This window comes from Callionymus lyra, chromosome 9 (assembly GCF_982586985.1).
Source record: "Callionymus lyra chromosome 9, fCalLyr1.hap1.1, whole genome shotgun sequence".
Lineage (NCBI taxonomy): Eukaryota > Metazoa > Chordata > Actinopteri > Syngnathiformes > Callionymidae > Callionymus > Callionymus lyra.
The window spans coordinates 11,047,810-11,074,734 of NC_141826.1; the positions used below are offsets into that span (position 1 = coordinate 11,047,810).

The 26,925-nt window shown below is 36.2% G+C and overlaps 2 protein-coding genes across 7 annotated transcripts; both read right to left on the reverse strand.

The window, feature by feature from the left end:
* Positions 1 to 42: 42 nt before the first annotated feature.
* tnip1 (TNFAIP3 interacting protein 1) lies at positions 43 to 13,090 on the reverse strand. 5 transcript variants are annotated; one of them, XM_087799281.1, is made up of 18 exons: positions 12,991 to 13,090; positions 9,824 to 9,999; positions 8,919 to 9,062; positions 8,755 to 8,840; positions 8,592 to 8,651; positions 7,995 to 8,198; positions 7,454 to 7,548; positions 7,059 to 7,221; positions 6,824 to 6,916; positions 6,679 to 6,744; positions 5,383 to 5,514; positions 4,493 to 4,621; positions 4,286 to 4,423; positions 4,024 to 4,149; positions 3,665 to 3,748; positions 3,106 to 3,315; positions 2,816 to 2,900; positions 43 to 1,690 (listed from the first exon to the last, which is right to left on the reverse strand). In XM_087799281.1, the coding sequence occupies exons 2-18, from the start codon at positions 9,975 to 9,977 to the stop codon at positions 1,581 to 1,583; spliced, it is 2,079 nt and encodes a 692-aa protein (XP_087655407.1). In that variant the 5' UTR covers positions 9,978 to 9,999; positions 12,991 to 13,090; the 3' UTR covers positions 43 to 1,580. The 5 variants fall into 5 exon arrangements, with proteins under 5 accessions (XP_087655407.1, XP_087655409.1, XP_087655406.1 ...); XM_087799283.1 differs by lacking the exon at positions 12,991 to 13,090 and adding an exon at positions 10,780 to 10,874 and having other exon boundaries at positions 3,106 to 3,225; XM_087799280.1 differs by lacking the exon at positions 12,991 to 13,090 and adding an exon at positions 10,780 to 10,874.
* A 1,107-nt stretch (positions 13,091 to 14,197) lies between these two features.
* On the reverse strand, positions 14,198 to 26,925 carry anxa6 (annexin A6). 2 transcript variants are annotated; one of them, XM_087799286.1, is made up of 25 exons: positions 26,825 to 26,925; positions 26,240 to 26,292; positions 23,927 to 24,011; positions 23,768 to 23,862; positions 23,572 to 23,685; positions 23,405 to 23,495; positions 23,261 to 23,340; positions 23,128 to 23,184; positions 21,968 to 22,061; positions 20,535 to 20,630; positions 20,403 to 20,461; positions 20,204 to 20,326; positions 20,083 to 20,141; positions 19,889 to 19,967; positions 18,989 to 19,070; positions 18,807 to 18,901; positions 18,606 to 18,719; positions 17,639 to 17,729; positions 17,485 to 17,564; positions 17,231 to 17,284; positions 17,063 to 17,156; positions 16,371 to 16,466; positions 16,236 to 16,294; positions 16,027 to 16,149; positions 14,198 to 14,474 (listed from the first exon to the last, which is right to left on the reverse strand). In XM_087799286.1, the coding sequence occupies exons 2-25, from the start codon at positions 26,240 to 26,242 to the stop codon at positions 14,415 to 14,417; spliced, it is 1,983 nt and encodes a 660-aa protein (XP_087655412.1). In that variant the 5' UTR covers positions 26,243 to 26,292; positions 26,825 to 26,925; the 3' UTR covers positions 14,198 to 14,414. The 2 variants fall into 2 exon arrangements, with proteins under 2 accessions (XP_087655412.1, XP_087655411.1); XM_087799285.1 differs by having other exon boundaries at positions 16,012 to 16,149.

The window sequence follows — 26,925 nt, forward strand, 5'->3', positions numbered from 1 at the left end:
CGGCGAAAACATACGTACAAATAACCAGGATAAAGATTGTAAAACATTTAGAAGAGATTTATTAAGCCAGTCAAATACAAAAAGTCTCACATGTGCTTCTTGCCTACAGCTGAACAGAAGAAATGGCTGCTCATTAACAAAAACACAACTGCCAGTCGAACACAATGTACCTAAGTGCATCTCAGTAAGAAACTCTTTTTGTTAAATGAGTTATTAAATTATGGTGTCGTGTACTTTCCTCGCACTCGTCTCAGGAGTCGTTTAAAAAGTACAGTTTATTTGGTCATGAATGATTGGTTGTTCCTGTCATTTTCACTTTCGTTCGTCCTCTCTGTGCTGCTTCTGGAAACATGGGAAGTTGATATCGAGTGGATCACGACAGAGTGCTTGAGCGGTTTGACCATCGCTTTTGAAAGAGAGTGGTCGTCGTTGGCTACGGTCACACAGACGGCGACAACATTTCGGAAAAAGAATCTTTTAAACGATTCAGTTCATGCTTCTTCCAAGAACTACAAATGTCTTTTTTTGGAAGTTCATAATAGCTATCAATTTAAAAAACAATTTGTTTAAATCGCTTATCATTTTAATTTGAATTCTTAAGCTATATATATTTTACTTCATGGTCCCAGAATACAAGCAACCATTGCTTTAAAAAAAAAAAAGTAACGATCCGAGTCATGTCTGTGTAAACGCAGCCAATCGGTGACAAATAGTGCAGTGAGTGACAGGATGGTTATGACTGAGTGGTCAAATCAAATGTAAATCAAGTGAAAGTGCTGTGTTTAATGAGATTAGGTCCATCATCGTGGAGAGAAAGAGAGAGAAAAGAAAAAAAAAAGATTGCAAATGTACTGTGCATCGTGTCTGATACAAACATACAATGTCATAGCTACTATATATTGGGAATACACTAACGACATAGAACAGCATCACTTAATGAATTACACTGAGTCAATGCAACTATCAAAAAACAGCAGGATATAAATAAATAATCACAATTATGTTTTTTGGTATGATACCATCAAAATTCAATTCTTCAAAATGTTCTGTATTTCAACAACCACTTTTGAACGATTACACAGAGGGGACATTTTCTAGAACATTAATGGCACTGAGGGTTTCCTCTTAAATCAATTAACATTCACGTTTGTAAATTCAGACTGAATTCACCTACAGGGTCATTCGCTGTTGGAATGAGTGTGTATGGTTTTGGATTAAGAGAGTGAGAATCTGCAACCCTGGCCGTGACAAAACCAAAAAGCCAGAGAAGTTACAGTTGTAGAAGGAAAACAATCAGAATTTTATTTAAAAAAAGAAAAAAAAAAAAAGGTAAGAATTCCAACCCATTAAAAACTTCATTTTATGATAAAGAAAAATCAAAATATTTGTGTGTATATATATTTATATATATTTAGCAAATAGCGAAGTGTTTCACAAAGCCTTATAAAACGCAAGTATAAACAACATTACAATCATATCTACAGTTCAGTAGGAAAATTATAGATAAAATCACACCTTTTCAAATCAAAAACAAACCAATTTCATGCTACTACCTAGTTTTCCATGAGGCGGGTGATGCTTTAGTGCTTTCCGGGGTCAATATTCTGTCGCTCCCTTTTGCCGAATCCCGCCGCCGTTCCTGCTGATGCAGCAGCTGCTGCCGCTGCCGCCGCCGCCGATGATGACTGGTCTGCAGATACAGAAATGACACTTGAATATTAGAAAACAGAAAATGACGGATCAGTTGTCGACTTAAAAAAAAGAGGATGAAGTGGAAGAACAAATAGTGATGGGTTGATGATGCCTCATTAAAAAGCTGGTTACTTAAGACATTGATAAAGTAAGTAAGTAATTTATAAAGCGCTTTTCTAGACCAGGGTCACAAAGCGCTTAAAAAAAAAAAAATACTCCAAAAATATATACTAAAAAGATCAAGATACCACCGAGAACACAGGAGTCCCGGAAAATCAGGGAAAAGCCTGCACGAATAAGATAGTCTTAAGATGTTTCTTGAAGGACCACTAGATGGCACTCTCTGCTTTATTATCTTGCTAGTTTCAAATATGGATTCCATTTCGATTCATAAGGTTCTGAATGGATTCATTTCAATTGTCTTTTCTAAAATTAAAATGGTTTAACTGGATTAATAACTGACTTTTTTTTCCCTCTCATTTTAAACTGCAGTTTGACTTCATGCATGCTTTGCCCTCTACAGGCGCTATGGGTTTATTATTCGTAGAGCGAGGGTTATGGCTGCAATTGAAACTAGGTTGTTTTATGTGCAAACAACTTGGCATATTATATTTCATAGCAATAATAAAACAATGAAAACATCATAGAACTTTAGTCAAGTCCTGTGACTTTGTTCTCACTTGGGATCTTGTCAATTTAAAAAAAACAAGAAGAAAAAAAAAGTGATGTGCATGTGTAACAGGTTATAGCGACTCTCTTTACCAACTTTTTTTTTATTAAAACGTTGATTGAATCATGACGTAATTTGAGTATGGTCGTAAACTTAATGTCCGTTATCCTGATGGTTTTGCAGAGATTCAGATGGTAAAGTCAGTGATTCTCTCGGTTTCATTTGTATTGTCCCAGCTGGTTGTAGGAAGCTAACGTTAGCGCAGTGTGATACCTTGTCAAGTAGGTTGTAAGTGAGTTTTAGTCACGTTGGCCATGGCGTATACATTTGACATCAATAATTGATTTCATGCTCAATTTTTTTGATTCAACCATTTTTTGGGATCGAATTTTCGACCCATAATCTCTTCTCTATCAGTAAACTGATACCAACTCAGAAAAAGCTTGATCGTACCTGCGTTCTCAGGTGGTGGCCTCGAACTTTCTCCGACAGCTCTGGCCCCTCTTGGTTGTGGGAATGATGACTGCCAGGGAAAACCCTGAGGAGAGAGAAAAAAGGATTGGTATTAATCATGAACACGGATCCTTTCGTTCAAGCAGGTTTTAGTTGATATATTAAGACCTGACTACATTTGTTTTCTGCCACAGAAAAAGGGTAGAAGAAGTAGAAGAAAAGAGCCTTTTTTTTTTTTTTTTGTGAACCAGAGTCACTCCAGAGACAGAGGGGCCTTAGAGGACCCTTACCGGGTTAATAGGCTGGAAGTCTCGTACGGGGGGAGGTGCCACGGCGGCTGCTGCTGCTGCTGCATTGGGCATCCGGGGAGGGAAGTGTACGGGCCAGCCCTCAAGGCCCTGCGGTCCCACCTGCACAAAGGGACCACAGTAGGGAGGACTCAGCGGGCCGTTCACTGAGCCTGACGTGGGGTCTGAGGTACGCCTTTCCTGCTGCTGCCCCTATGACGGATCACAAGTACACACGTGATCCCCAATCAGTGCATGTGTGCTAGTTTAAGAATCCGCCGTGACTTTGCAGTCTTTTTTTTTGTTTTTTTTTCCCTCTGCACCACTGATGATGTTTGTCCTTCTTAAGAGGTTTCACAAACTGGAGTATGGCTCTGGTAGACTACATTGAAGTGACGGCCTGCTGCCACAAGGTGGGGCTATTCTGATCAACCATGACCCTTTTCAGTGGTCCTTTCAAACTTCAGATATGATTGAGCTAAAGTAACGAGACATCAACTCATTTCTAAAGATAGATTTTCTTTTTTTTAATTCGCCGTTTGGCTTCAGTTGTCGCCAGTACCTGCTTGTGATGTTGCATCTGAAGTCTTTCCAGTTTACATCTCTCTGTTCGTTCTCTCTGACACTCATTTTGTGCCTGATGGAGCTGAAAGGAAGAAGAAGAGAAGGTTTACAAAGCTTCAGAATTTCTTTATCTAAATGATTTTTGACACTTATTATGAACATATGATAAAATGTATATTTGCTGCAGATCATTGACGTGACTCCGTAGCATTGTTACTTATGTGGATGATGCCAATATAATTTTATTTTTGTTTCCCACAGTCTTTAAATGTAAAACGATGGTGTTAGGAAATTTCAGATAATGACACTATTGTATGTTGGATTATACTGTCACATATGTAATGTAATAAAGCTCACCTGATTTGTCAAATTAGTAATCTGACCCTGCAGCCTTTCAACTTGTCGCCTCAAGTCTTCCTTCTCCTCGTTCATCCGCTCCCGGTCGCTCCTTTCTTTTCTGAAGTCTTCTTCAAAGATCTTTACCTGCAAATTTCAATGAGTTTAGAGAACATGAACACCATTGATTTAACCCAAATCCACATTTAAAGCATTCAAAATGATACACCAAAGTGACACAATAGAGCAAAAACATCAAAAAACTGGATGAGCAGGAACTGACCTGCTCCTTCAACACTGCTATTTGCGTGAGAAGTTCTTGTTTCTTTATATTATGGGCTGCCTCTGTAAAATTAGCCTGGGCAGGCGGTTGCTGGGATGATGACTGTGTGGACTGCAGGTTTAAGGCTTCTTCTAAAGCCTGAAAACACGATTGAATTCAATCAAACATAAATCACAAACATAGAAATATGCTTTTTAACAAGCTTACCCTGTTGAGGCGTTGGATTTCCTTCTCCTGGTACTCTCTTTGTTTGCTGAGTGGTAGCAGCTGGTCCTGCAGGTAGCGCACTTTCTGTTTCAGCTCTGTGGTCTCAGTGTTTAAACATTCCTTCTCCCCCTGAAACGTGCATCAAATATAACTTTCAGTGTGTAAGGTTTTCTGATGAGACTTTAAGAGACCATAGAACCAACGATTTGAAATACAAGTAAGTTTGCCTAAAGCATATGGCAAGTTAGATTCAATAATTGTTAAGGCTTAAAAAAACAAAACTTGAAGTCAAATCAAACAAAGTAAAAAAAATATAAAAACAAAAACAACAGCAAAACTTTTAAAAATGTGTGTGTATCTGTAATCTATGATTAAAATAAAGTGTTCCAGATATTTAAAACAAAAACTTACTTCACGTTCACATTTTTACAAATTTAATTCAAGACTTTTAATGCCATTGAAGCGCATGTTTTTAAATTAATTAATTTGATAACTTTAAAGACTTAAGGATCCACGGTAACCCATTTTATACCATCTAAAAAACCAGCAAGGTATCGGTTTTATAAGATGAAAAGAATTGAGAAGGGAATGAGCATTGAAAAAAGATTTTAAGTCACATGTTTGAAGTGGGGTTGCTGCTGTGTATGTGTTCATTAAGTCGTTTAATTTCCACCCTAATGAGCTACTGTAGTTTCAAGAGACCTCGATGCTAGCTTCCACGGATGGCAATTTTAGTTCCTTTCAAACCCGATTACATTATTTTTTTCAATATTAACACAGATGAGTTTGTTAGCAAACAATATAAGAAAAACATGTTATTATCGGTGACTTTTTATAGCATCAAAGTGTTGGGTTTTTTTGGAACCACCATTAAGTAATAGCATTCTCACCTGTACATTTTCAATTTTGGACTTTGCCAGCAGAAGCTTCTTATCATAGTCACGCTGCCTCTGCTCTCGCTCCGCCTCTAGCTCGAGCACAGTCTTTTGGGAATCAGCGAGCCGTTGTCTCAGGTCTGTGATCTAAGGGGAGATAGAAAGACAAAATCAGTCATAACATTTTTCTCTTGGTTTTTACAAAAAAAACCCAGCTCATTAACTATCAGGATGAGATTATAATAATAACACTGTGGATAAAACCACAAACATCCAAATGAACGTCGTTATGTAACGGCGAGGAGCTCACTGACGCAAACGCTTCTATCTAGGGTTCTGTGGTTTGTACCAAAAGTAAATCATATCCCATCATTTGTCGAGTGCGAATGTGGGTCATCGCATAATGGCATGTGTACCCAAGCGTAGGCGTGAGAGTATGTGTGCGATTACCCCGTGACAATACCTCAAAGGAAGTCAGCAGGTACAAGATAGACGAGGGGAATTCTAACCCACATGCGGCTGTTGTTGTGGTATGCAGAGAAAGTACAAAACCGTTGCAGATTTGCACTTTTCAGCAACAGATGCATTAGGCATCTTTAGTTACCAATGCTGCAAGAAAAATTCATCTATATGCGATACATTTATCTGCAGCACTTTCAATATTTTACAGACCTACTTAAATTATCAATTATTTAAAGACAAACCTTTGAAGGTTAAAAGGAAAAAGACAAGTAATGCTGCTCGTGTAGGTCCTTCCCAGCTATATTAAGTCCGTCAAAAGTACCAAAATATTCTGGTACACAAATGATTTTCAATTGCAGTAACTTATCTAAAATAATAAAGGATAATTAGTTAAATTATGAATATGTTTATCAGAGGAAGGACTATGTGACCACATATGTGTGACATCAATCTCTGACATGTCTTCCTGACCACAATGGAACCAACGTCAGAGTCGACTTCCTGTTGATAATTAACAAGCATGTCATCTGGTCAAAACTACGTCCCTAGTCACGTGAGGTTTGTTTATCGACGTTCGACAGGAAAAAAACAAAATGAGGGTGTGACGACCACCTTAAAAAAAAAAAAGGTTTCGATCATTTGGTCGTTAGCAAACAATTGCAAGAATATTTTGAGGCTTACAAAAGTACTGGAGTGAAACTTGACCTGCTTGAGTTAAGATAGAATACATCCAGTTCAGTTTTACAGAATCAAAAAGAAAAAGCTATTAAATCTCTGAATATGTTGCAAGAATTAATTGATAAACTCTTGGAGAATAATTTATCTACATGACGGAGGCTTCAAATTTACCTTCTGTTCAAACTGTGTCTTCATTGAATTCCACTGAACGTCCCACTGCTTGTTAACCTCCAGAACCTTAACCCAGATAACAGAAAGACATTAGAAATAGCATGATGGAAATAAATTAGGGAATGTGAAAAAAAAACTAACTTACATCCTTTCTCTGCTTCTCTAGAAGTTTGATTTTCTTCTCATAAACCTCTGGATCACAATGTTTGGTTGGAGTTTTTTCTGTAGCTTTTCCACTCTGGAAGCACGAGAAACATTTAGAACTCGTTTAAATTATACAAAAACGAAAATAATCAAGCCATTTGTATGTGTATAGAATCATAACATTACTATTATGCAGTCAGATAACATATGTAAAGGTTATTATTCATCTTAATTACCTTCTGAGGCGTTGTAACGTCCATCTTGGGCCGTACAGCAGCAGATTCCTCCTTCACTGGCTCTTCTTTGGTCTCTGTAGCTTCAGAGTCTGACACTGCAGTGGATGCTGTGACTGCCGTTGCTCCTCCTGTGACCAGCTCTTTAAGTTTCTGGTTCTCCTGTCTGTGTCATAAAGAAAACACATGTACAGATAAAGAGACTTGACTGACCCTTTAGGAATGCACAATCCATAAAAGACTCAAAAGGAAAGCTATACAGAATCAAAAGTGAAAGCAATGGAGGCTGGTGACTGATGTGGGTCAAGGGAATGCCTCAGATATTTGAAAATCAAACTGCATGAGTAATACATTTCCACTCAAGGACTGCGAGAATCGAAAGTGTTAAAAAAAATAACCTCAGCTGTTCTAGGTCTCGATTCCGTATGTGATGATCCTCTTCCATTTTCCTTCGAAGCTCATTGTTCTCCTGCCTGAGCTGCTCACAGAGAGTCTAAAGGCAAAGAGTGAAAATAAACCGTTAAGATTAAATATCGTTTCTTATTAAAGTCTTGAAAATACTTAATAAGCACAACAATCAACTGCACAAAGGGTCTTTATTTTGGGAACAAGAGCATGTTTTATTCAATCAAATAAAGGAATAAAGAGGCATTACTTGATGGTTACGCATCATATTACCACTTCAAACTCTATTTACTTATTAAGAGACAAGCTTAATAATAGACAAAAGATACTCATAAATCAATCAGCATTAAAAAAATATATAGAAAATGAGATAACAGAAATAACACTATGCTCAGAATATTTCAAATAATACACGCCTGTTATAAAATTCACAAGTTAGAAGATATACAAGTAGTTGTATGATAAACATGTTCACGCTCATAAATCCCATGATGTATTTCAACACAAGGCTCATAAATTGAGATATACACACACCTGCAAAAGTGAGGTCCGTTGTTCGTTCTTTTGGACCTTTGAGGAAAGGTGGTGAAACTCCACAGCCATCCGACCCAGATGCGCTAAAAGCTGGTTTGGATTAGACTCTTCTGCAAATATGCTGAAGGAGCTTTCCAATTTCTTTAACTGGTTCGCTAGCTCGTTGTTCTCCTGAGGCAAGAGGGGAATAACCACTGACCGAGCCTGAAATACAGAACACTTGAACTGTCAGACAACATTCTTAACAGATCAGCGATTAAAGCAACAGTGAATCATATACATCTAAAACCTCTAACCAGTTGAGCCAGTTATAATTTATCTTTTTATAACTTTGATCTCTGAAGTTTTTTTTTTTGTTTTTTTTTACATTTTTTATGGCAACATACTGTATTCATTAACAGTAAAATACAGTCACATCTTTCCCAGAGGTTATGACCAAATATAAAGTCAGTCACAATACTGGACTTTCCCCACGGATGAGTCAGTATCAGGGCACGTTTGCTGAGTCACTAGACTAAGAATGTGTTTCCTAATAGGCAACATTTTAAATATAAAATAATTGAGAGACTTTTAACAATTGTACAAGAGCGTACATACCGTCAAAGCATCTGATGTCTTTCCCTGCGGGTTTACAACATCTAAATCATTTAAGGCCTCCTGGGAAAAGAAAGAAAGATGTGTGATCATTAACATTGAACTCAGATGACAGTGAACATGATGGAACCTAATCAATTATGATGGTTTCCATTCAGACACTCACGTTGGGTTTCTCTGGCTGAAGCGTCTTCCCTAAGCAGCTCATTTGTTCCTCCTTCTGTTCAGCAGCAGGGTGCAAACAGTGTTTACCTAAAATAAGCCACAACCGGTGTATCCGTCAACACATGTCTTACCCCTAAGAAAATAAACCAATGGACAGAAACTTACTTTGAGTCTCAGGTGGACAGGCTCCTCCTGCACACAGACTGGCAGCAAAACTGGATGACTTTAGGGCTTCGTTGTCTCTCACAAGTTCTTCTACTCGCTGTCGAAGCCTTGATGCCTCTGACTGAGACTCCTCCAGCAAATCACCTGTGTGTCACCGGCAAAATGCGTCTCACTTACTATTCCCACATGGGTACTATACCAGTGATCGCAATACTTAGTTTATGAGTCAAGGCTGTGATGTGATGAAATTTTAGAAAGAACTTAAACAGTCATCGGTGAGTCAAAAATAAAAGCAGGTTCCAGGCCACTGAAGAAGATCAGGTTTGTCAGCATTCCTATGCTTTTTGACACAAAGAACACACTTTATTTATAAAACAACTACTACAGCGCTTAAAATAATTTAATAATTGCTCCTCTAAATAGAAGTCTATTTTTTCTTGAGTTGAATAAATCAGGTTAGACTGGATGTGGGTCAATTGTGTACCTAATGTTTTCTGCAAGCGGCAACAAATAAACAATTTAAAATAGTGTATGCACTTATCAAAAGAAAGACATTATTATTTTTGTATCATCCCAACTAACCAGATTTATTAATCTTTTCTTTTTTTTCCAAATTGGTGAAACTTATATTTAGAGTTTGCTGACAAGACTTAACTCATATTTTACTTTTAATTACAACTTGTACTTTTTAAATCTTGCATTTTATAAATATGAAGAATACTTTCCAATGATTTGTTAATTTGAACATCAAATTTTGTATACCTTGCTATTGCGGCATTTTTATGCCCACGAGTTTAAATGTTGTGTCATTTCTAAATATTTGTACCGAGAAATTAAATGCGTATGACATGATAAACAATACTGATGAACAAAGGTAGTGTGCGTTCGGACAAGGAAGAACATACCGAGGCTCTTAAGACCCTTCATTCTCTCCCTCAACATGCCATTTTCCTCCAGAAGCTGACGATAACTGGTTCCTCCTGCCATCTCTTCTCTTGTCTTGACATCAGTTCCGCCTGGATCATATATTCGGTACGGACCTTTCCCTTCCATCGCCATCCCTTACTTTTCACCCATGGTCCTATACATTTAAGAAGCAAAGATGGGAGGGGGAAAAAAAAAAAACATTTTTCAATAATGGCAATAAAGTCTAATTCATGGCAATTATGATCGTTGCCAATACATTTGTAAGCAAAAGACTATTGACCCAAGTAAATCCTTAGCATTTAAGTTATTATGTATATCAATTATAACTGATAATAAGTAATTATTTTGACACCATGATGATACTCACCATATAGGCATTGTTTTGTTATTATTTTGTTAAAGAGACAGTGATGACTATTGATACCTGTTTTAAATCGTTAAATAATGCACAACAAAAACTCAGCCAGCGAACAATAAATCCTATCTAAAACTAAAACTAAATAATAAACATAGTTTCTGGTTGTAAATAAAAGAAGTTTATGGGAAGACAATAAGGAGACAGAGCTCAGATCCTAACGGGATAATGCTAGGAAGAAACAAAGATGCTAATAAGTCTCACTTGTTTTCCTCGCCATGACCAAAATAAAGCTGACAACAGCTTTAAAAAAAACAAAATGCGTTTAATGGCAGTGAAATGCATGACGAACGAGTCGTTTAAATCTACCTGGTTCGGTGGAAGAATGTTAGTTTTCGCTGTTGTCATGCAAATAACTAGCAACATCCTGGTTAGCTAGTCGGCTAGCTCGCACAAGATGACAAGTGCGAGACAGGAAGCAGCTGTTATTTCGCGGCGGCTCATGTCTTCGTCGATGTCAGAAGACAAACGGCGACAAACGGACGAGCCGAGAACAAAGAAAGACGCTGGTATGTGTACCTTTTAGCTGGCAGTGGCCTCGTCTGTGACAGACATCTAGTGCGGAAGTGGTTCTGCTGCTCTGTGTAACCTGGGAAATTCCACCTCGCAACGTTTGATGTAAACAGCGGTGATGGACAGCGCGGCGAGCCAATCGGAAGGCAGCTTGTGGTGAGCGACGTTAAACACTGACGTTGAGTCATTTTTATTCATTTATTTATTTATTTATTTGTTATTTTCTACTACAATTTCGCCATCTCGGATTGTAGGATATAAAACTCATATCTCACATAAATATATAATATATTTTAATTTATAATATATAATAATATATAATTTAATTATATTCGATTATAATTATATTGACCTTTTGTTTATTAATTATAAAATTAAAAAAGATATGTCTTGCATCAGTAATAATTATTATAACAATAATAATAATAATTAAATGATATTTATGTACAAATAAAAAACACGACCACAGTATTGTTTACAAAAAAAAAGCTATATTCGAGTCTTTAATCATTAGAGCATCGAGACTTTTCCATAAACGTGTCTGAACCCTTAAACGCTCTTAAATTTACGTTAAAACTACGTCTTTGGTTTATATTTTTGTTCATTGTGATGCGGCACTTGAACGTCGTTTTTGTACTATATTGCTGTTTGCCTCCATTATATGTGTTGGTAAACATATTCATTTTTCAGATTTAAATTTGTATTTATGTACGAATTTTGTGACTTCAGTCTAAAGGCATAAGGAATTGAAATTATTATTTTTATTATTGTTGATAATTGATCATAAGTTCTATCATTAGTCACGGAATATTTACATGAAATATAAACAATTTTATAAAACATATTTATATAATTACTACATTAATAATAACAACAACCATATAATGGCAATAATAATATCAATTATAATAATAATAACTATAGTCATAATAATGATCATGATGGAGATACCGCTATATCGAAGAAATAAAGCTCAATAACAGTGATCCCACAAGATGTCACTATTTCATCTAATGTTTTCAGCAACATTAAATAATGAGTGCGATTTTATAAACGAAGGTTATAAAAGTACTATTTACTTTTAGATATTACATTGCCATCTATTTGATCAGCTGGTTATATTGTTATTTCCAAATGTATCCAAACAAATAGTGGTTTGATATATTACATAATAAACGATTATAATTTATTATATTATTACAATCATAACAAAACAATACATTGAGCAATAAACATGGACTCAAAAGACAGTTAACAATATTTTTCATATGTATTATTATAATGGTATTATATTATTATATGTATTACTATTAAAACCCTTTACTATAGAGTTTGGATTTATTTTAGTTTGAGAATATTTAAAGCTCAGATTAGATTAAAACTGTTGCTTGAACAGTTTTTACTATGAATGAAAATAATAATAATTTAAATTACCCTTTGCTTCTATACGCAGAAAAAGGTACTGTAAGTTACATTGAACATAAGTAGCGGCAATTTATATAAGAAAATAGTTTTAGCTCAGAAAAATAAAAGTGTGACACCAATTCTAATTAAGGTATGTTGATTTTTTTTTGTATATTACCATCAAGCTATAAAATTGTATTCATAGTTACCATTCAACAATTATACAATCATTTTATCATTGATTAGGTCATTTAAAAAAAGTGTCATTTAACTATATTTAACTAAACCTAACTAAATGTCTAAGAATTGTCACTGTATGTCACAACAACAACAACATATTTTTGAGCATAAACTGTTGAAAAGTAGGTCGGCTTCACTAGGCTTCCTACTCTATACTTAGACATTATAGTCAAACAGACACAAATGTGTTATCTTTGCCGTCGATACACAAGTAAATAAACAGTTTATTTCCAGAGAGATGTCTAACAAATATAGTAGCTGATGTTGTACTCTTGAATACAGAAATAATGCTTAATAACATCATGTCTTCCGCCTGAACTTCTACTCTGTAAATGGTTCAAATCTTGTTTTCCTTAAGTGTTTTAATATCAAAATACCAAAGAGAAAAACTTGAATTCAGAAAATAAATCGAACCTTTTTTTAAAAGTCCCAAAAAAATATTCGAGGCAAAGTCTGATGAGGGAATGTTATTATTCCTTCTGTCAAACCCGCGTAGGTAACATGAAGACAAGACAAAATGAGAAAATTTCAAAAGAAAAAAACTTTTCAATATCAGAAAAACAAATAAACAACAACTCACCCACACATTCAGCTCTTTTCTGAAAGGCCCTTTTTAAGGAAACTGGTGAATAAGGGGGAAGCAAATTCACCGTGAGACGGGGAATTCCCATTACCCAGTATAATGGCCCTGACACTCGCTCAGCCCAAACAGAACCTAATCTGTCTGACTGCAGCTCAAAAAAAAAGAAAAAAAAGATATCAAATTTCAGATTGTATCGGTTAAAAATGTCCTAGAGGTTCTAAAATATAAGATATAATTAGGTCTGAATGTGCAATAAGATGTTCGTATACCTATTTGTATTTGTAGATTTAAGTCCTTAAAAAAAATTTAAAAGAGGGTTTTTGGAGGTGTCTCTTAATCAATAAAGTTGCAGCAGCGTACCACACACTGATAAGAGGGTGGACATACCATCCCGGTGTGTGTGCGGCAAAAACTGCTAATTCAGCAGAAGTGTACTTAAAATACATATTCAAACAAACATAATATAGTTTAGAAACTGTAAAAAAGAAAAATATTTTTAAAATATATCTAACAAATTAAATCAAAAGCTGCACAAAAATGTCTAAATTGTATTTCAACATAAATCCTTCTTAAAATTTAATTCCACCAGAATATGTATCCTTAACTAACATTCACATTTTGTGACTTACAAGAATCGATGGGTGGAGTGAGTTCAAGATCTTATGAGATAAGCGTGATTACTTTTAATATATAAAGTTCACACGACAGAAACTCCACCTGCAATCGTGTTTTATTTTCCCACCGTGTGCACAATGCATGACGCCACCTTTAAATGCCTAATGAGTAAAGTCAATGAAGTAAATTATTGGTGTTGTGTGTCACTGAGTTCGGATCGTTGGATGTTCGCCTGCTGGAGGGGGATTTCCTCGTCGCAAACGTCGGTTTCTCTCTTTCAACTCGAAGATGGCCTCCAACAGCTGCGCACACAGATCCGCTGCTGGCGGAGAACAGAAACGCTGCTGTCGAAATAGAAGGCAGCTGTTTGTAGCTTTAAATATAGAAATAAGGCTCATCATTGCTGGGAATCATCGCTAAAATGTACACGGTCAATAAGGATTTAACACTTTTAAGAAATATGTATTTTTTAAGAAATGTCTGCGGGGGTTTCCTGAATATTCTAGTTCCTGCCAGTAAGCGATAATGACTTTAGTCTGTCCTTCCTTTAGAGAACATTTGACAAAAAAGAACCAGAAATGACAACATGTGAGTTCCTTTAATTGACGGTAATGGCAGGATATTGATATGAGCTTAGTGTTGGATGACAAAATAAAATCACGTGATCATCTTCCTTTTACATGATCCGTACAAACAAACGATGACGGGACGGGAGACACTTGTTTGTAAAGCATGAACGTCAGATGTCACTGGTTAACTAGCAATGGTTGAAATGGCGATGCGGTTCAGGTCCATCAGATTAATCTTCTCCTCCACAGAGCAGCAACAGAGTTTTACGGTAATCTCCGGACGTATCGCCCTGCAAGGAAATCACAAAGTGTGTCATTAAAGAGAAATTGTGTTTCTTTTAAATGAAGTTTCTAGAGTTTCAAACAGGAAGTAGGTTTTAATAGTTTGACGGGAATTATTGGCCTAAAGATGTGACAGAAACGGAAAATAACATGGTTAGGGAATTCCTTTTTTTGTAACCTTGAGGACACAATAGAAGGAACCCAAGTGGGAATTTAAGAAAAGAACAAACACTTAAGTTAGTAACAAACATGTTGAAGGATAGAGGATCCCCTCACGCTCAAAAAATGCAATTTATACTGACAATGTGATTCTTCACTGCATCTGCCAAGGACGTTATGTACTTATCGGGATAATCTGTCTGTCTATTAGCAAAAAACTCAAAAGCAGACAAAGGAATTTCAACAAGGACGTGGTTTATGAAAAAGATGTTCATATTCTGGTGTTGTTTCAGATTACCATCAGGATCCACAAATCCTTTGAAGATACATTGCCATTTTTCTTGCTTCCTCCTGCTGTGTTTATTTAGCAAATTATGGTATATTTAAAATAAAGTATCAAATTGAATCGTATAGTGTTTGCATTAAAAAATATCTAATCTATAATCTATAATCTTTAGTAATGTTTATTGTTGTTTATTTATTCATCTTTATTTTTTATAATAATATCCGTCCAATATTTTTTTTATTTTGTATTTCTTTATTTTAATAATCATTTTTTTAACATTATTATTAGTAGTAATATCTACCAAGACTTAATAAAAGTTAGATCAAGTAGCTCAATTCTCTTTTGGTATTGTCTGGTAACCCTATTATACCAACATTTTTATATTGAATTTAAAATTCTACAATTAAAAAAATATTCAATTTAGATGATTTATTTTTTAATTACTGGAAATACTATTTCGAACTCTACGTGGTAAAAAAAAAAAAAGTTTAAATAATATTCAAAACGCTTTATTCAATGATTTAAAATATAAAACAAATTTAACCTTTTTTTAATATATAAAAATTATTAAATTAAATTATTAGATGAAGAAAAACTACTTAGTAATATAGAAAAAAATGAATTAAATTAAAATATATATATATATATATGCTTTAATTACGTTTTAACATTTCAAATGTTAAATTCAATCATTCAATGCTCTTACGGTGTTGAAATACTAATTGTATGTTCTAAAAACGATTCTGGAAAACTTTGTATTTCATAATCTCAAAATGTTGCCATGGCAACGTCATCGTTAAGTTTAATCAAAAATGTTCTTTGCACTTCCTGCCGCAGCCTGCGAGCCAATCACGAAGCCGTATCAAGAGGAAGTTGAGCACACAAGGGGAATTCCTAAACAGCTGACAATAGCCACAAACGGCACCACAGAGAGCTATACCAGGGCCTTCCTCCTCACCACATGCAGATAGGATGTTACAGAGCAGCGGAGAACAGGACACACACACACACACACACACACACACACACACACACACACACACACACACATAAGCGACAAACCTCACACAAGGTGTTAGTTGACAATGACTTGGACTTACGATCATGGTTTCTACCTGGATGAATTCATGCAGCGACGCGTCGTGGGTCTCCTTGAACTCTTTGCGAATATTGAAAAGGTCGATCTCGCTGCGGGAGACCATGATGCGGATCAGAGCTCGGTCGTCCGTGCCGAGACCCTGCAGACGACACGTCAATGCATTTCGCACAATTCCACGCCAAAAAACAAAACATATTAAAAACTTTGTGTGAAATCTATTTGTACCTTCATGGCTTTGTACAAACGGTCGGCGAAGTAAGACGGCTGGTTCTTCACACTCCGAACTGCATCAATGAGATCCAGAATCACACAACAGTTCCACTCAATTATTATTTATATTAAATGTTATTTTTTGGTCACCGATTGCGTAGAAGGAATTTTTAACGTCGCCGGACATTTCCTTTTTGATGATCTGCTCAATGTCCTTGTTGGTGAACCGGACAAACTCCTGGAAAACTGCAAAGTCGAAGGTTATAATCTGTTAAACCTCATCCCTAGTGTTATCATGGGGTCAAAGTGACCCGGAGGCTCGAAATCAAATGTGTTTTAGGCAGTGGGGGGCCGTCAGGGCCAGAAAGGCCTTCTCTGCTGGCCTAATCAGAAAATAAATTTAATTTTTAAATTAAAAAGAATGCAGAGCGTGTGTGTCGTGGCCATGGAAACCACACAGACTGTAGTGGGAGTGATATTTTGATATAATGCACTGATGTTCATTTGATGATAAACATCTTATTGACCTATAACAGTACACGCTCAGATCCCTGTGGGGTAGAGAGAACCTTAAAGTATTTATTGAGAGGTGGATTCATTTGTGCACCACTGAAGGCCTATGTGAGAAATGCACTGCCCGCCACTGGTTTTAGGTATCCCTTGTGTTGTGTCTGGGTCACGGTGAACGACCTCCACCACTGCATATGTATTTATAGAAACCAGGGAGGTTGTTCACCATGACCCAGAGACAACATAAGGGATAACTTAAACACATTTGTTTTTTCGGGCCTTCGGGTCACCTTGACCCTGAGATAACGCAAGAGTTAGACATAATCTTGTACCTCTCCTCAAATGAGGGAAGCTCCTCGTGCACAAAATACTCATGAACTTCATCTCCATGTCATCAGACTCGGCATTACAGGCGTTAGCCAGATCCTGATGGACAAGAAAGATATTTTATTTATTTGTTATTTAACAATAAATGATCATTTTAATGTGGGATTATCAACCTGAGCATCAGCGTCAGCTCGCTCTGCATCGGCAGGGCCTTCTTCTCTTGCGGCCTGAACAGAACGGAAAGAAAATCATTCAAATATTTGTTGAAGATCATGTATCAACATATTGTACCAGAGAAAAAAATGTGGTTAATTCCTCGACTCGTCGACGAGGTGACATTCAGATCATGGGGTCTGTTAGCGTGTTGACTAGAAGGAGTGCGTGGGTGTGGAATTAAACTACAGCGCTCGTTCACACACTTAACTACCTGCACCAGAGACACCAGGATGCGGCAGAAGTGGCCCGACGTATCAGACTGAATCGCTTCCTCCAATGATTTCTTATAGCCTGTGAGAATAATAGCGGTTATGTCATTAGACTTATAATTAGTTAAGGATAATAATCCTGTGTATGAAACTCACCACTCTGATAGGCTGCACACATAGCCTGAATTTCCTCATTGCTCCGTGTCGCCAGGATCTCGATCAGAGCGTGTTCGTCGGTTCCAGCTCCCTGATGAAATAAAAAACATTGTTTTAGATGATTTAGGTTTTTTCTTTTATATTAATTGATACTTATAAAAAAAGGTTATACATTTATACAATAATATACTTCTTGAAATAGCTATTTTTTATTTTTAATTATATATTTATTATATATATTGATTGTATAACTTTTGTGCCCCAAAAAGCAGTTTATAAATATGATGGTATTATTATTATTATTATTATTATTATTATATATATATATAGTATATATAGTTAATATATTAAGATATTTAGATTATAGAGCTTCTTGTGACACACGAAGGCACTTTACAAGAAGTACATTCTTATTATTATATATGAATATATACTTTAAATACTGTGTTAACCTATACTGTTATATAATAGATTTAATACTGACTTAAATAAACTTTGCTGCAATTCATTTTTTACTTAATGTTTTTTTCCAAGGTGACATACGACGCAAAATAAAGTAATATAAGATAACTTGTCTTTCCGCTGTGTTTATTATCAATAATAAACACTTGACCATAATTATAAATGACAGTTATTTCAATGAACAAGTGTATCTAATAAATAATGGTAGGGATTAGAATTTGATAATTTTAATAAATATATTATTTTTTAATGGAATTCAAATTCTGACTGAAGTTTGTCTTGTAAACTTGTTTCTTATAGATAGATAGAGAGATAAGACCTCATTTTCACAGCAGTTAACAAAAAGATTAACCAAACAAACACAATATATTAGGTCGTATGGTACATGCATGTAAAATAACAAAAACGATATTAATTATTATTAAATAGACAGCAGTAGACTGAAATAAGTTGTGAAATCTCTCCTGCAGCGTTCAGGGCCATCATAGCGTCAGAGCATCATCACCTCCATAGCCTTCCTCATCATTTTGGCATCAAACTCAGCCGGGGTCAACATCATGCCGATGATCAGCCTCTCCAAGTTCTTCGACAGCTCCGACTTCAGGTCCTTCATCAGGTCCTGAGATCACAGTAAACCACGTGTTAATCGTCAACTTGATGATCATTACATTGTAAATTATATGTATATTTTTTTTAAATGTCTTACTCTTCCGAGGAGGGACTTGAAGGTCTGTCTTATCTCCTGCCTCTGAGCGTTACTCCTTTGAGCAACAATGTCGATGATCGCATCTTCATCAGTACCTGGAGGAATTTAATCCATATATTTATTAATAAAAACAATAAAACATGACGTTTTAAGAAGTTGCCTGTAGAACATGTGCCACTGACCGAATCCCTTCATGGCTTTTCTAAGTGCTTGGGCGTCAGATGCCGGGTCAAAACCGGCTGCAGGTCGGATGGTCGGCCTTAGCTGGAAGGACACGAGTTGTGTAATAAGACTTTCTCAAATTTAAACTACAACTCAAACCAAAGCATGCAGAAGCCAGCGAAATATTTCAACATTCTTTTCCTGTTAAATCTACATCATTAGGGTTTTTTCTAAGGCAGGGGTGTCAAACCTAATCACACAGGAGGGAACAAGCCTTTTATCAGTTAACGTGACGGGCCTAACAAAATGTATTCTACAGGAACAGGAAGTACCATTATGATATTTTTATTTATTTATTTATTGTAATTATCCATGTGTTTGTTCTTATTTACCAAACAATCCTCATCAAATCCCTTCTCTTCAACATCATTTTACTCTAATACAATGTATCTGAATAATTGTTGACATCATTAATCTCGGTTACTTATATTATCTTGTCTTAAACCTGAACAACATGAACATTAATCTACTTTAATTTTAAGCCAACCATCTAACGGGCCTCGAGTTTGAAACGCATGTGTTGCAAGGTTAAGCCGGGGGTCAGGGGTCAAGGGGTCAGGACATCGAGTGCAAACTGAGGAGTTGAGCGGGCGGACTGAAAATGCAACACAATCGTGCGAGGAGTTAGTGAGCCTTCTTTGTCGAAACTAAACGCTGACTCGGCAAAAACGAAGCAACACAAAAACATACTTGTCCTTTTTGGGGAAACTGCGGCCGATTGACAAGCGCCTCTGCTATGCATGCACTGGAATTGTTAAGTCACCGCAAGACGCAGATCATTGCAGGGACGGCAGGTCTTAGTTAAGGGCTCTAGTGGAACATGCAACGGCAGATCTAGGAGCAGCACAGAGGGGGCAAACCTGGACTTTGGTCATGGCACTTAATTCCCACATCTTGTAAGCTATTTGGGCAGCTTCGGGGAAGAACTCTCCAGCTAAGCTGTAACCATCATGACACAACATCAGACATCATAATTGATAATGAACACTCCACTTCTCTGGGTGTGCGTTGTTGATGTCGTGTCGCCCCCTGTCGGTGATGAGGGGGAACTTACTCGTCATCTCCTCCACACAGATTGAGCAATGTTCTCTTGTAGTCGCCGGAGGTGTCCTCCTGATAACATCAGGATTAAAGTCATGCTTCAGTCCGGAAAACCAGATTTGAAGAGTTGATACCTTAATCATGTTATAAAGCGACTTCTCGTATCGGAGGCGGAAACACTCCCGGATGTCCAGCATGTCGATCTCAGAGCGGTTGATCATGATCCTGATAAGAGTGTTGTCAGCTGTACCCATACCCTGAGAACAAAATCACCCCAGATCTGAACTCAGACTCAAACAACACACAGTTGAGTTTAAGATGTGATGTAGTTACCTTCATCGACCAGTAGAGGCGCCTGGCGAAGAACATTGAAACGCTCCTGATACAATGGACTGAGAGAGAAACAGAAACTTGACTTATCTTGAATCTGTGTAGTTAAGTTTAGAAGGTACTGTATGATCTCACCGACAGCCAGCATCAGCCTCTCAAAGTCCCCGGAAAGCTCACTCTTGATGCTGTCTTCTATGGACTTCTCAGCAATCTTCTCATAGGCATCGAACACTATAGAGATATTAAGATAAGAGATATAAAGTAATTAAACTGAGCTTGACAGCAAAAAATTCTTTAGTGTATTAAAACTTGATTTTTCGTATTTCATAATTCTGTTTTTAGATCAAATATTAAGTAATTTATACATTATTTATGTACCAACCTGAATGTACAATGCAATTGTTTTATTTTTATAATATACATTTTACTGTATTTTTTTATAAGTCATTTTATTTTATAATGTATGCACAACACAAAATATTCCTGTGTTGTTTTTACAATATTGGCAAAATCAGATTTCATATCATTCTGAACAAAATTTACGGCGAAACTTGTATATGCGGTCTTGTGGTTCCAGGAGAAAAAAAACAAATATTTTATTAACTTTTAAAATTTGTCTAAAAAACCCACAAGTGTCCAAATGCAAACTTAAAATGAAGTTTTGTCTCCGTTTATAAAAAATACATTCATATTTTAACAATCTTTCACCTTCTGTGCCAGTTGTTTTTGAATAAAGATCATATTTTCTCTGAGGAAATTATTATTATTTTTATTGTTTTTATCTGAGGGTCAGTCATTGAATATAAAGCAGACATTAAACCAGTCCACCGTGCAAAAGGATCGCTATCACATTGCTTTAAAAAAAAAAAGGTAATCAAAATTGTTCTTGTTTATTTTTGCACTTTAAAGTTGTCTTAAGGTGCGAGTATTAACCATCACTTTCCCCTTTGCTTGTGTTTAACGTTCAGACGTGACAGTATCTGGACAAGAATGTGGTCCAGAAGAAGAAGCAGCAGGACAAACTCTGTCGTCATGCATTTGACACTCGAAATATAACGTGAAGTAAGTAAGTAAGTAAGTAAGTAATATTTATTTATATAGCGCTTTTCCAGACCAGGGTCACAAAGCGCTTTAACAATCAAAACAATACTCAAAAAAGTATATAGTTTAAAGATCAAGATAATACTGAGAACAACACAGGAGTTCCAGAAAATCAAGAAAAAGCCTGAACAAATAGAAACGTCTTAAGATGTTTCTTGAAGGAGTCAGTAGACTTCATCAAGCGCAAAGAGAGAGGAAGATCGTTCCAAAGCTTAGGAACAACAGTCTGGAAGGATTTCTCTCCTCTGGTCCTGAGCCGTGTGCGAGGAACCATAAGTAGATTCTGATCCACAGACCTCAGAGCCCGAGCTGGGGTGTAAGGCTGGATCAGATCCGTGATGTGAAGCATTGTATGATAGAGCTCATTTCAATACTCTCAAAAACAGACCATGAGAAAAGAAGGTTTTTAAAAGGTTGAATGCAGGTCAGAGTGGGAAAGTTCACGTTACTAAAAGAATGTTTCTCACCCATGCGGAGGTGAGTCCCACTGCGGCTTCCCAGGATCATGATGAATTTCGCCTCGTCTGTTCCCCACTGCTCCTCTCCGGCAGCGAAAAGATCCTGAAGTTGTGGCAGAAATGTCACAGGTATTAGGAAATTAACAATCGGAACATGGGTGTCAAACTCTGGGACTAAATCTTGCTCGCCAAGTCATCTTATGTGGCCTGTAAGAACGACTATTGAATTCTATTTTAACTCTCAACTATAAACTAGAACACCTGTGATAAATGTGAATGTCATATCATGCTGGTCGTCAATCTTTCCGTCTCTCTCGTCTTGAATCACTCATGAAAGATAATTTATTTGGTTATAATTTTCTGGTTTATCTATGGAGGTAGATTTGTTCCTTTATTATTAGATCACAGAAATAAGAAATAAGGTTTAACCGTTTTAAAAAGTTACTTAAGTTTTTTCTATTTTTCTATTTTTTTCTATTTCAATTTAAAAAAGAGTTGCTTTATTAAAATATAAACATTTCAAATTAAAAAAAAGGGGCTTCAATCTAAAAGGTTTAAATCAATATCTCAATAAAAACAAATTGTAAATATATATTTTATTGAAAAAAGTTGCTTCAATCTAAAATAAGTTAAAATATTAATTAAAAAAGGTACTTAGATAAAACGTCACTAAAAAACAAGTCACTTAAATAAATAAAAGTATTTCAATCGCAAAAAGTTTTTTCAGTCAAAGAAATGTCACCAAAAATAAGCACTTTAATAAAAACAAATATTTAATTCAAAAAGATCTCTCCAGTTAAAAAAATGTCAATTAAAAAACAAGTAATAGGTTAAAGCAACTTTTTTAGTGCTTAAATAATTAAGACACAGATATCTGACCCACTAATCAAAAACTTAAATTACAGAAAAAAGTTTAAAAAAAAAGTTAAGTTACATATTTTTATTTGATTGAATAACGAAGAAAAAAATCTACCTTCATATTTTTCGAGTGAGATTTTAATGATTTGACAAGCTGTGTGCTCAAATTTGACATGATCAGTTAAAATAGAAACTGATAAAAGACTGTTTGAACTTCTCTGCCCCAGACTTGTTTTAAGTTCAAAAGTTTTGACCCCTTGCTTGATGCGACACCTGCGCATCAAAAACAGTGATTTTCGGAGATGACTCACTTGAGCGTCTTGTTCCACCAAATCTGCATTCACGACTCCAGATTCGTCTCTGGCCCCCTGTCACCGAACAATGATGTCAAAGAGAAGCTCATCGGGTTCATTAAACGTCTTTGAATTGTGTGGTTAAACTCACCTGAATTAAAGCTACCAGCATCTTTTTAAAGTGACCTGATGTGTCTGCAACGATGTCTTCCTCCAAGTCTCTCCCGTACGCTGGTTAAAAAAAAATACTTTCATCGTCTGGTTCAAATCAAGTAAAATAATAAAAGTAAATTACCATCTTTGTACGCTGCAACCATATCAAGCATCTGCTGGTTCGTTCTTGAAGCGATGATTTCAATCAAGCACCTCTCATTGGTTCCGGCTCCCTTCGAAAAAAAAAACACAAAAAATGTGCGTCAACACCTTCGTCGAGTTGAATAAGAACGTGATCGCGTGTCTGACTTTAATAGCGTCCTTTATTTCTTTGGCATCGTGGTAGGCCGGCGTTCTCATCAGGCTGACAATGAGACGTTCAAATTTCCCCGTCAGTTCATATTTCAGATCGTCGATGAGGTCCTGAGAGAGAGAGAGAGAGAGAGAGAGAGAGAATGAAACCATCAGATATTTCTGACCGAAGGCTGAAAATGAGATGAAGTACCTTTCCAAAGCTGTTCTTGTACGCGGCGATGACTTCCTGTCTCTGGGCGTTGCTGCGGGATGTGATCAAATCCAAGATGGCCTCTTTGTCGCTGCCTGAGGACGAGTGTTTGGGATGAAATTACAAGTAAATAATAGTGGGGTTGGCGTGGGAACCTACCGAAGCCCTTCATGGCATTGTAGAGCGCCTCAGCATCGGCAGCAGGATCGCAGTCCGCAGCATGTGTGATTGAGCCTCTGAACGCCTGTTTCAAACAAGAACTTGTTCATCCACAACTATCTTTACAATAACCAAACTCTTAACTTAGCGAGTTTCACTGGGAAGAAGTTGACTAGCTTACTACTTAATAAAAATACATTAAAAAACACTGAAAGACCCCTGCCTCTCGCTCTATGACTCTGGGATAGGCTCCAGTCTCCCCGCGACCCCAACCCCGGATAAAGCGGTTGTCAATGAATGAATGAATAAAAAACACTGAAAGTATAAAGTCACTTTTATGAGAAATATTTTTAATATATAGCAATTGTTTTAGGTGCAATTCTTGATGCTTTGTCACAAACTTGTAGAAACCAAAATCAAATATTAAGTTGAAGTTGTGGTTGAAAAAAAAATAATAATGTATTATTGCTTTACATGGTGTTTGATTTATTTTTCTTCTTTTAAACACACAATATTGATTCCAATTTTCTTTTATATAAAACTTGATATCTGGTTAAAAAAGATTTTTCTAAAACATTATGTAAGCTAAATTTAGAATTGATGAAAAGTTAAAATGAAATATATGCATTTGATATATTTATTTAGAGGAAAAAAGTTTAAAAAGTTTTAAAAAAAAGGCAGAATCAACTTCATTAATCATTTGAGTGAATAACTGTAAAAAGGAGTACTCATCTTATTACTTAAATTAAATATTAAAATTAAATATAAGTGTATATAGAATAGAGACTTTTGGCACAAAACTTGGGCATTTTTAGATTCGTTTTTTATTGTTTCATTGTCTTTTATTTCAAATTTTAAAAAAAACAATCTCATTCCCAAGTTAAATACAAGAAGATGGAAAAAGTAGGATTAGTCAACCCTCGTGTTAGCTCAGGGTCAAGGTGACCCAAAGGCTCAAAAATAAATGTGTTTGTGGTATCCCTTGTGTTGTCTCTGGGTCAAGGTTAACGACCTCCCTGGATTTCCAAAATACAAATGCAGTGGTGGAGGGTTCAAGCATGCATGTCTTATAAATGGTATTCATTTTACAAAAGACACGATCGACTGAAGCGTTTCTTCTGCGTGACAGTGAGGAGTGACAGCCTTGACATGTCAGGCGACGGCAGGTTGTGAGCGTGTTGGAGCAGCAAGTCTCAGGTTTCATGTCATACATTCGAAACTGTTGGTTGATATGCTACAAACACAGACAACAGTCATACATCCACCTGACTGACTTGGATAAAATTGAAAATAACATGTTTTTATGTTCATTTAAAGTGAGATCTATTCAGAAAACTAGCTGGAGCTACAGCTGCTGCATCGAGGCAACCAGCCAACTGTTTATTCTCAATGTGCATCACTATGACAACCATGCCTATAAACATATCAACTAGAAAAGCACTCACAGAGCGCAGACCTCTGCAAAGCTACCTATATTGGGATTGTTTAAACTACCATTTTTGATCTACAAATATAGAATTTGTAACATTTGAAATATAGCTGATATCAATGAGCTTAATAGGCCATCGAAGTAGCATTCTACAACTCGCTTGCACAACACACACAGTGAACCTGTCACTGAAGTTTATTCTGCACCACAGAGGTTGAGGATTTTTCAAATGATTTCTGAAGCCACTGATCCTAACCACCACCAAAATGTAATAATATATTCCTTAAAATTATCAAAGAACCACTCAGTACTCATCTTATTTCTTATATTAAATATTAAAAGCGATATAAGTGTAAATAGAAGAGACTTTTGGCGCAAAACTTTGTTTAGCTTTTTTTAAAAAGTGTTTTATTGTCTTTTATTTCGATATAAAAAAAACAATCAAGATAAAATAAAAAGATAAATACAAGATAAATACGAGAAGATGGAATAGGTAGGATTATTCAACCCTCATGTTTCTCATGGTCAAGGTAACGCAGAATAATATATTCCTTAAAATTATCAAAGAACAAGCTCAGTACTCATCTTATTTCCACCAAAATGTAATAATATATTCCTTAAAATGATCAAAGAACCACTGGACAGAGGTTATAAAACAATCAACAAATCCATGCCACAATAATAATAATCAGAAATTAAAATATATTAAAAAAAAAGAAAAGATTATTGATCTGTAAGTAGTACTTCTACAACTACCATAATGCACTGCAGCAAGTGAAAGTGTTAAAGACATGTTATTTGTAGATGTTCCAGTAGACGTCCAGGTGATACAGGTATCAGCGAAACACTTCTGTTGCTATTCTCTACATATTATCGTCACTTACCATGTTTAAACGTTGGTCTTATGTTTCCACAGGAATGCAGGAATCAATGTGGCCTGTGAACGGAGACAGAAATGCTGAGCCACTGCAAAACCCCTGGGATCTATAAGAGGTGTCATTCCTCTCTTCACTGCAGTTAATCCTCGTCCAAAAAAAAAGATGCTTTGAGAACATTGACTGTCATTCGCAGAAAACATTAGATCACATTTCTATTAATATTAGAAATAGATAATGAATCGTCTTTTAGTATATAACCATTTTTTTTAAATAATAAATGTTCTTTTTCCATTATCATTATTATTTTAAATGCACAATTCCTCTTCCAAAAATAGCCAACACACAGACTGGGGGGTCTAAAGGGAGTGGGGCCTTCAGTCTATAAATACAGGCCCCACCCTGGACAGTACCTCACTGCAGAAGAACTTTATGAAAGTCAACCCCCCTAAAGACAGGATCCCACCACCATGACAACAGAAACTGTCACAATCTTAAATGGAAGAAAATGCCCTTTCAAAACTGCCCACAGGCTTCACTATGATCGGCGTCTTCAGTTATAAATAGTCGTCAGTAACAGAGAGGGTTTTTTACCGTGTGGGTGCTCCGGTGGAATCAGTGAGAAAGGCCCGCAGACTGAGCTCCGTCCCCCGCTGAACCGCTCCGTCAGCTGCGGTCAAGCACTTGAAGCCCCG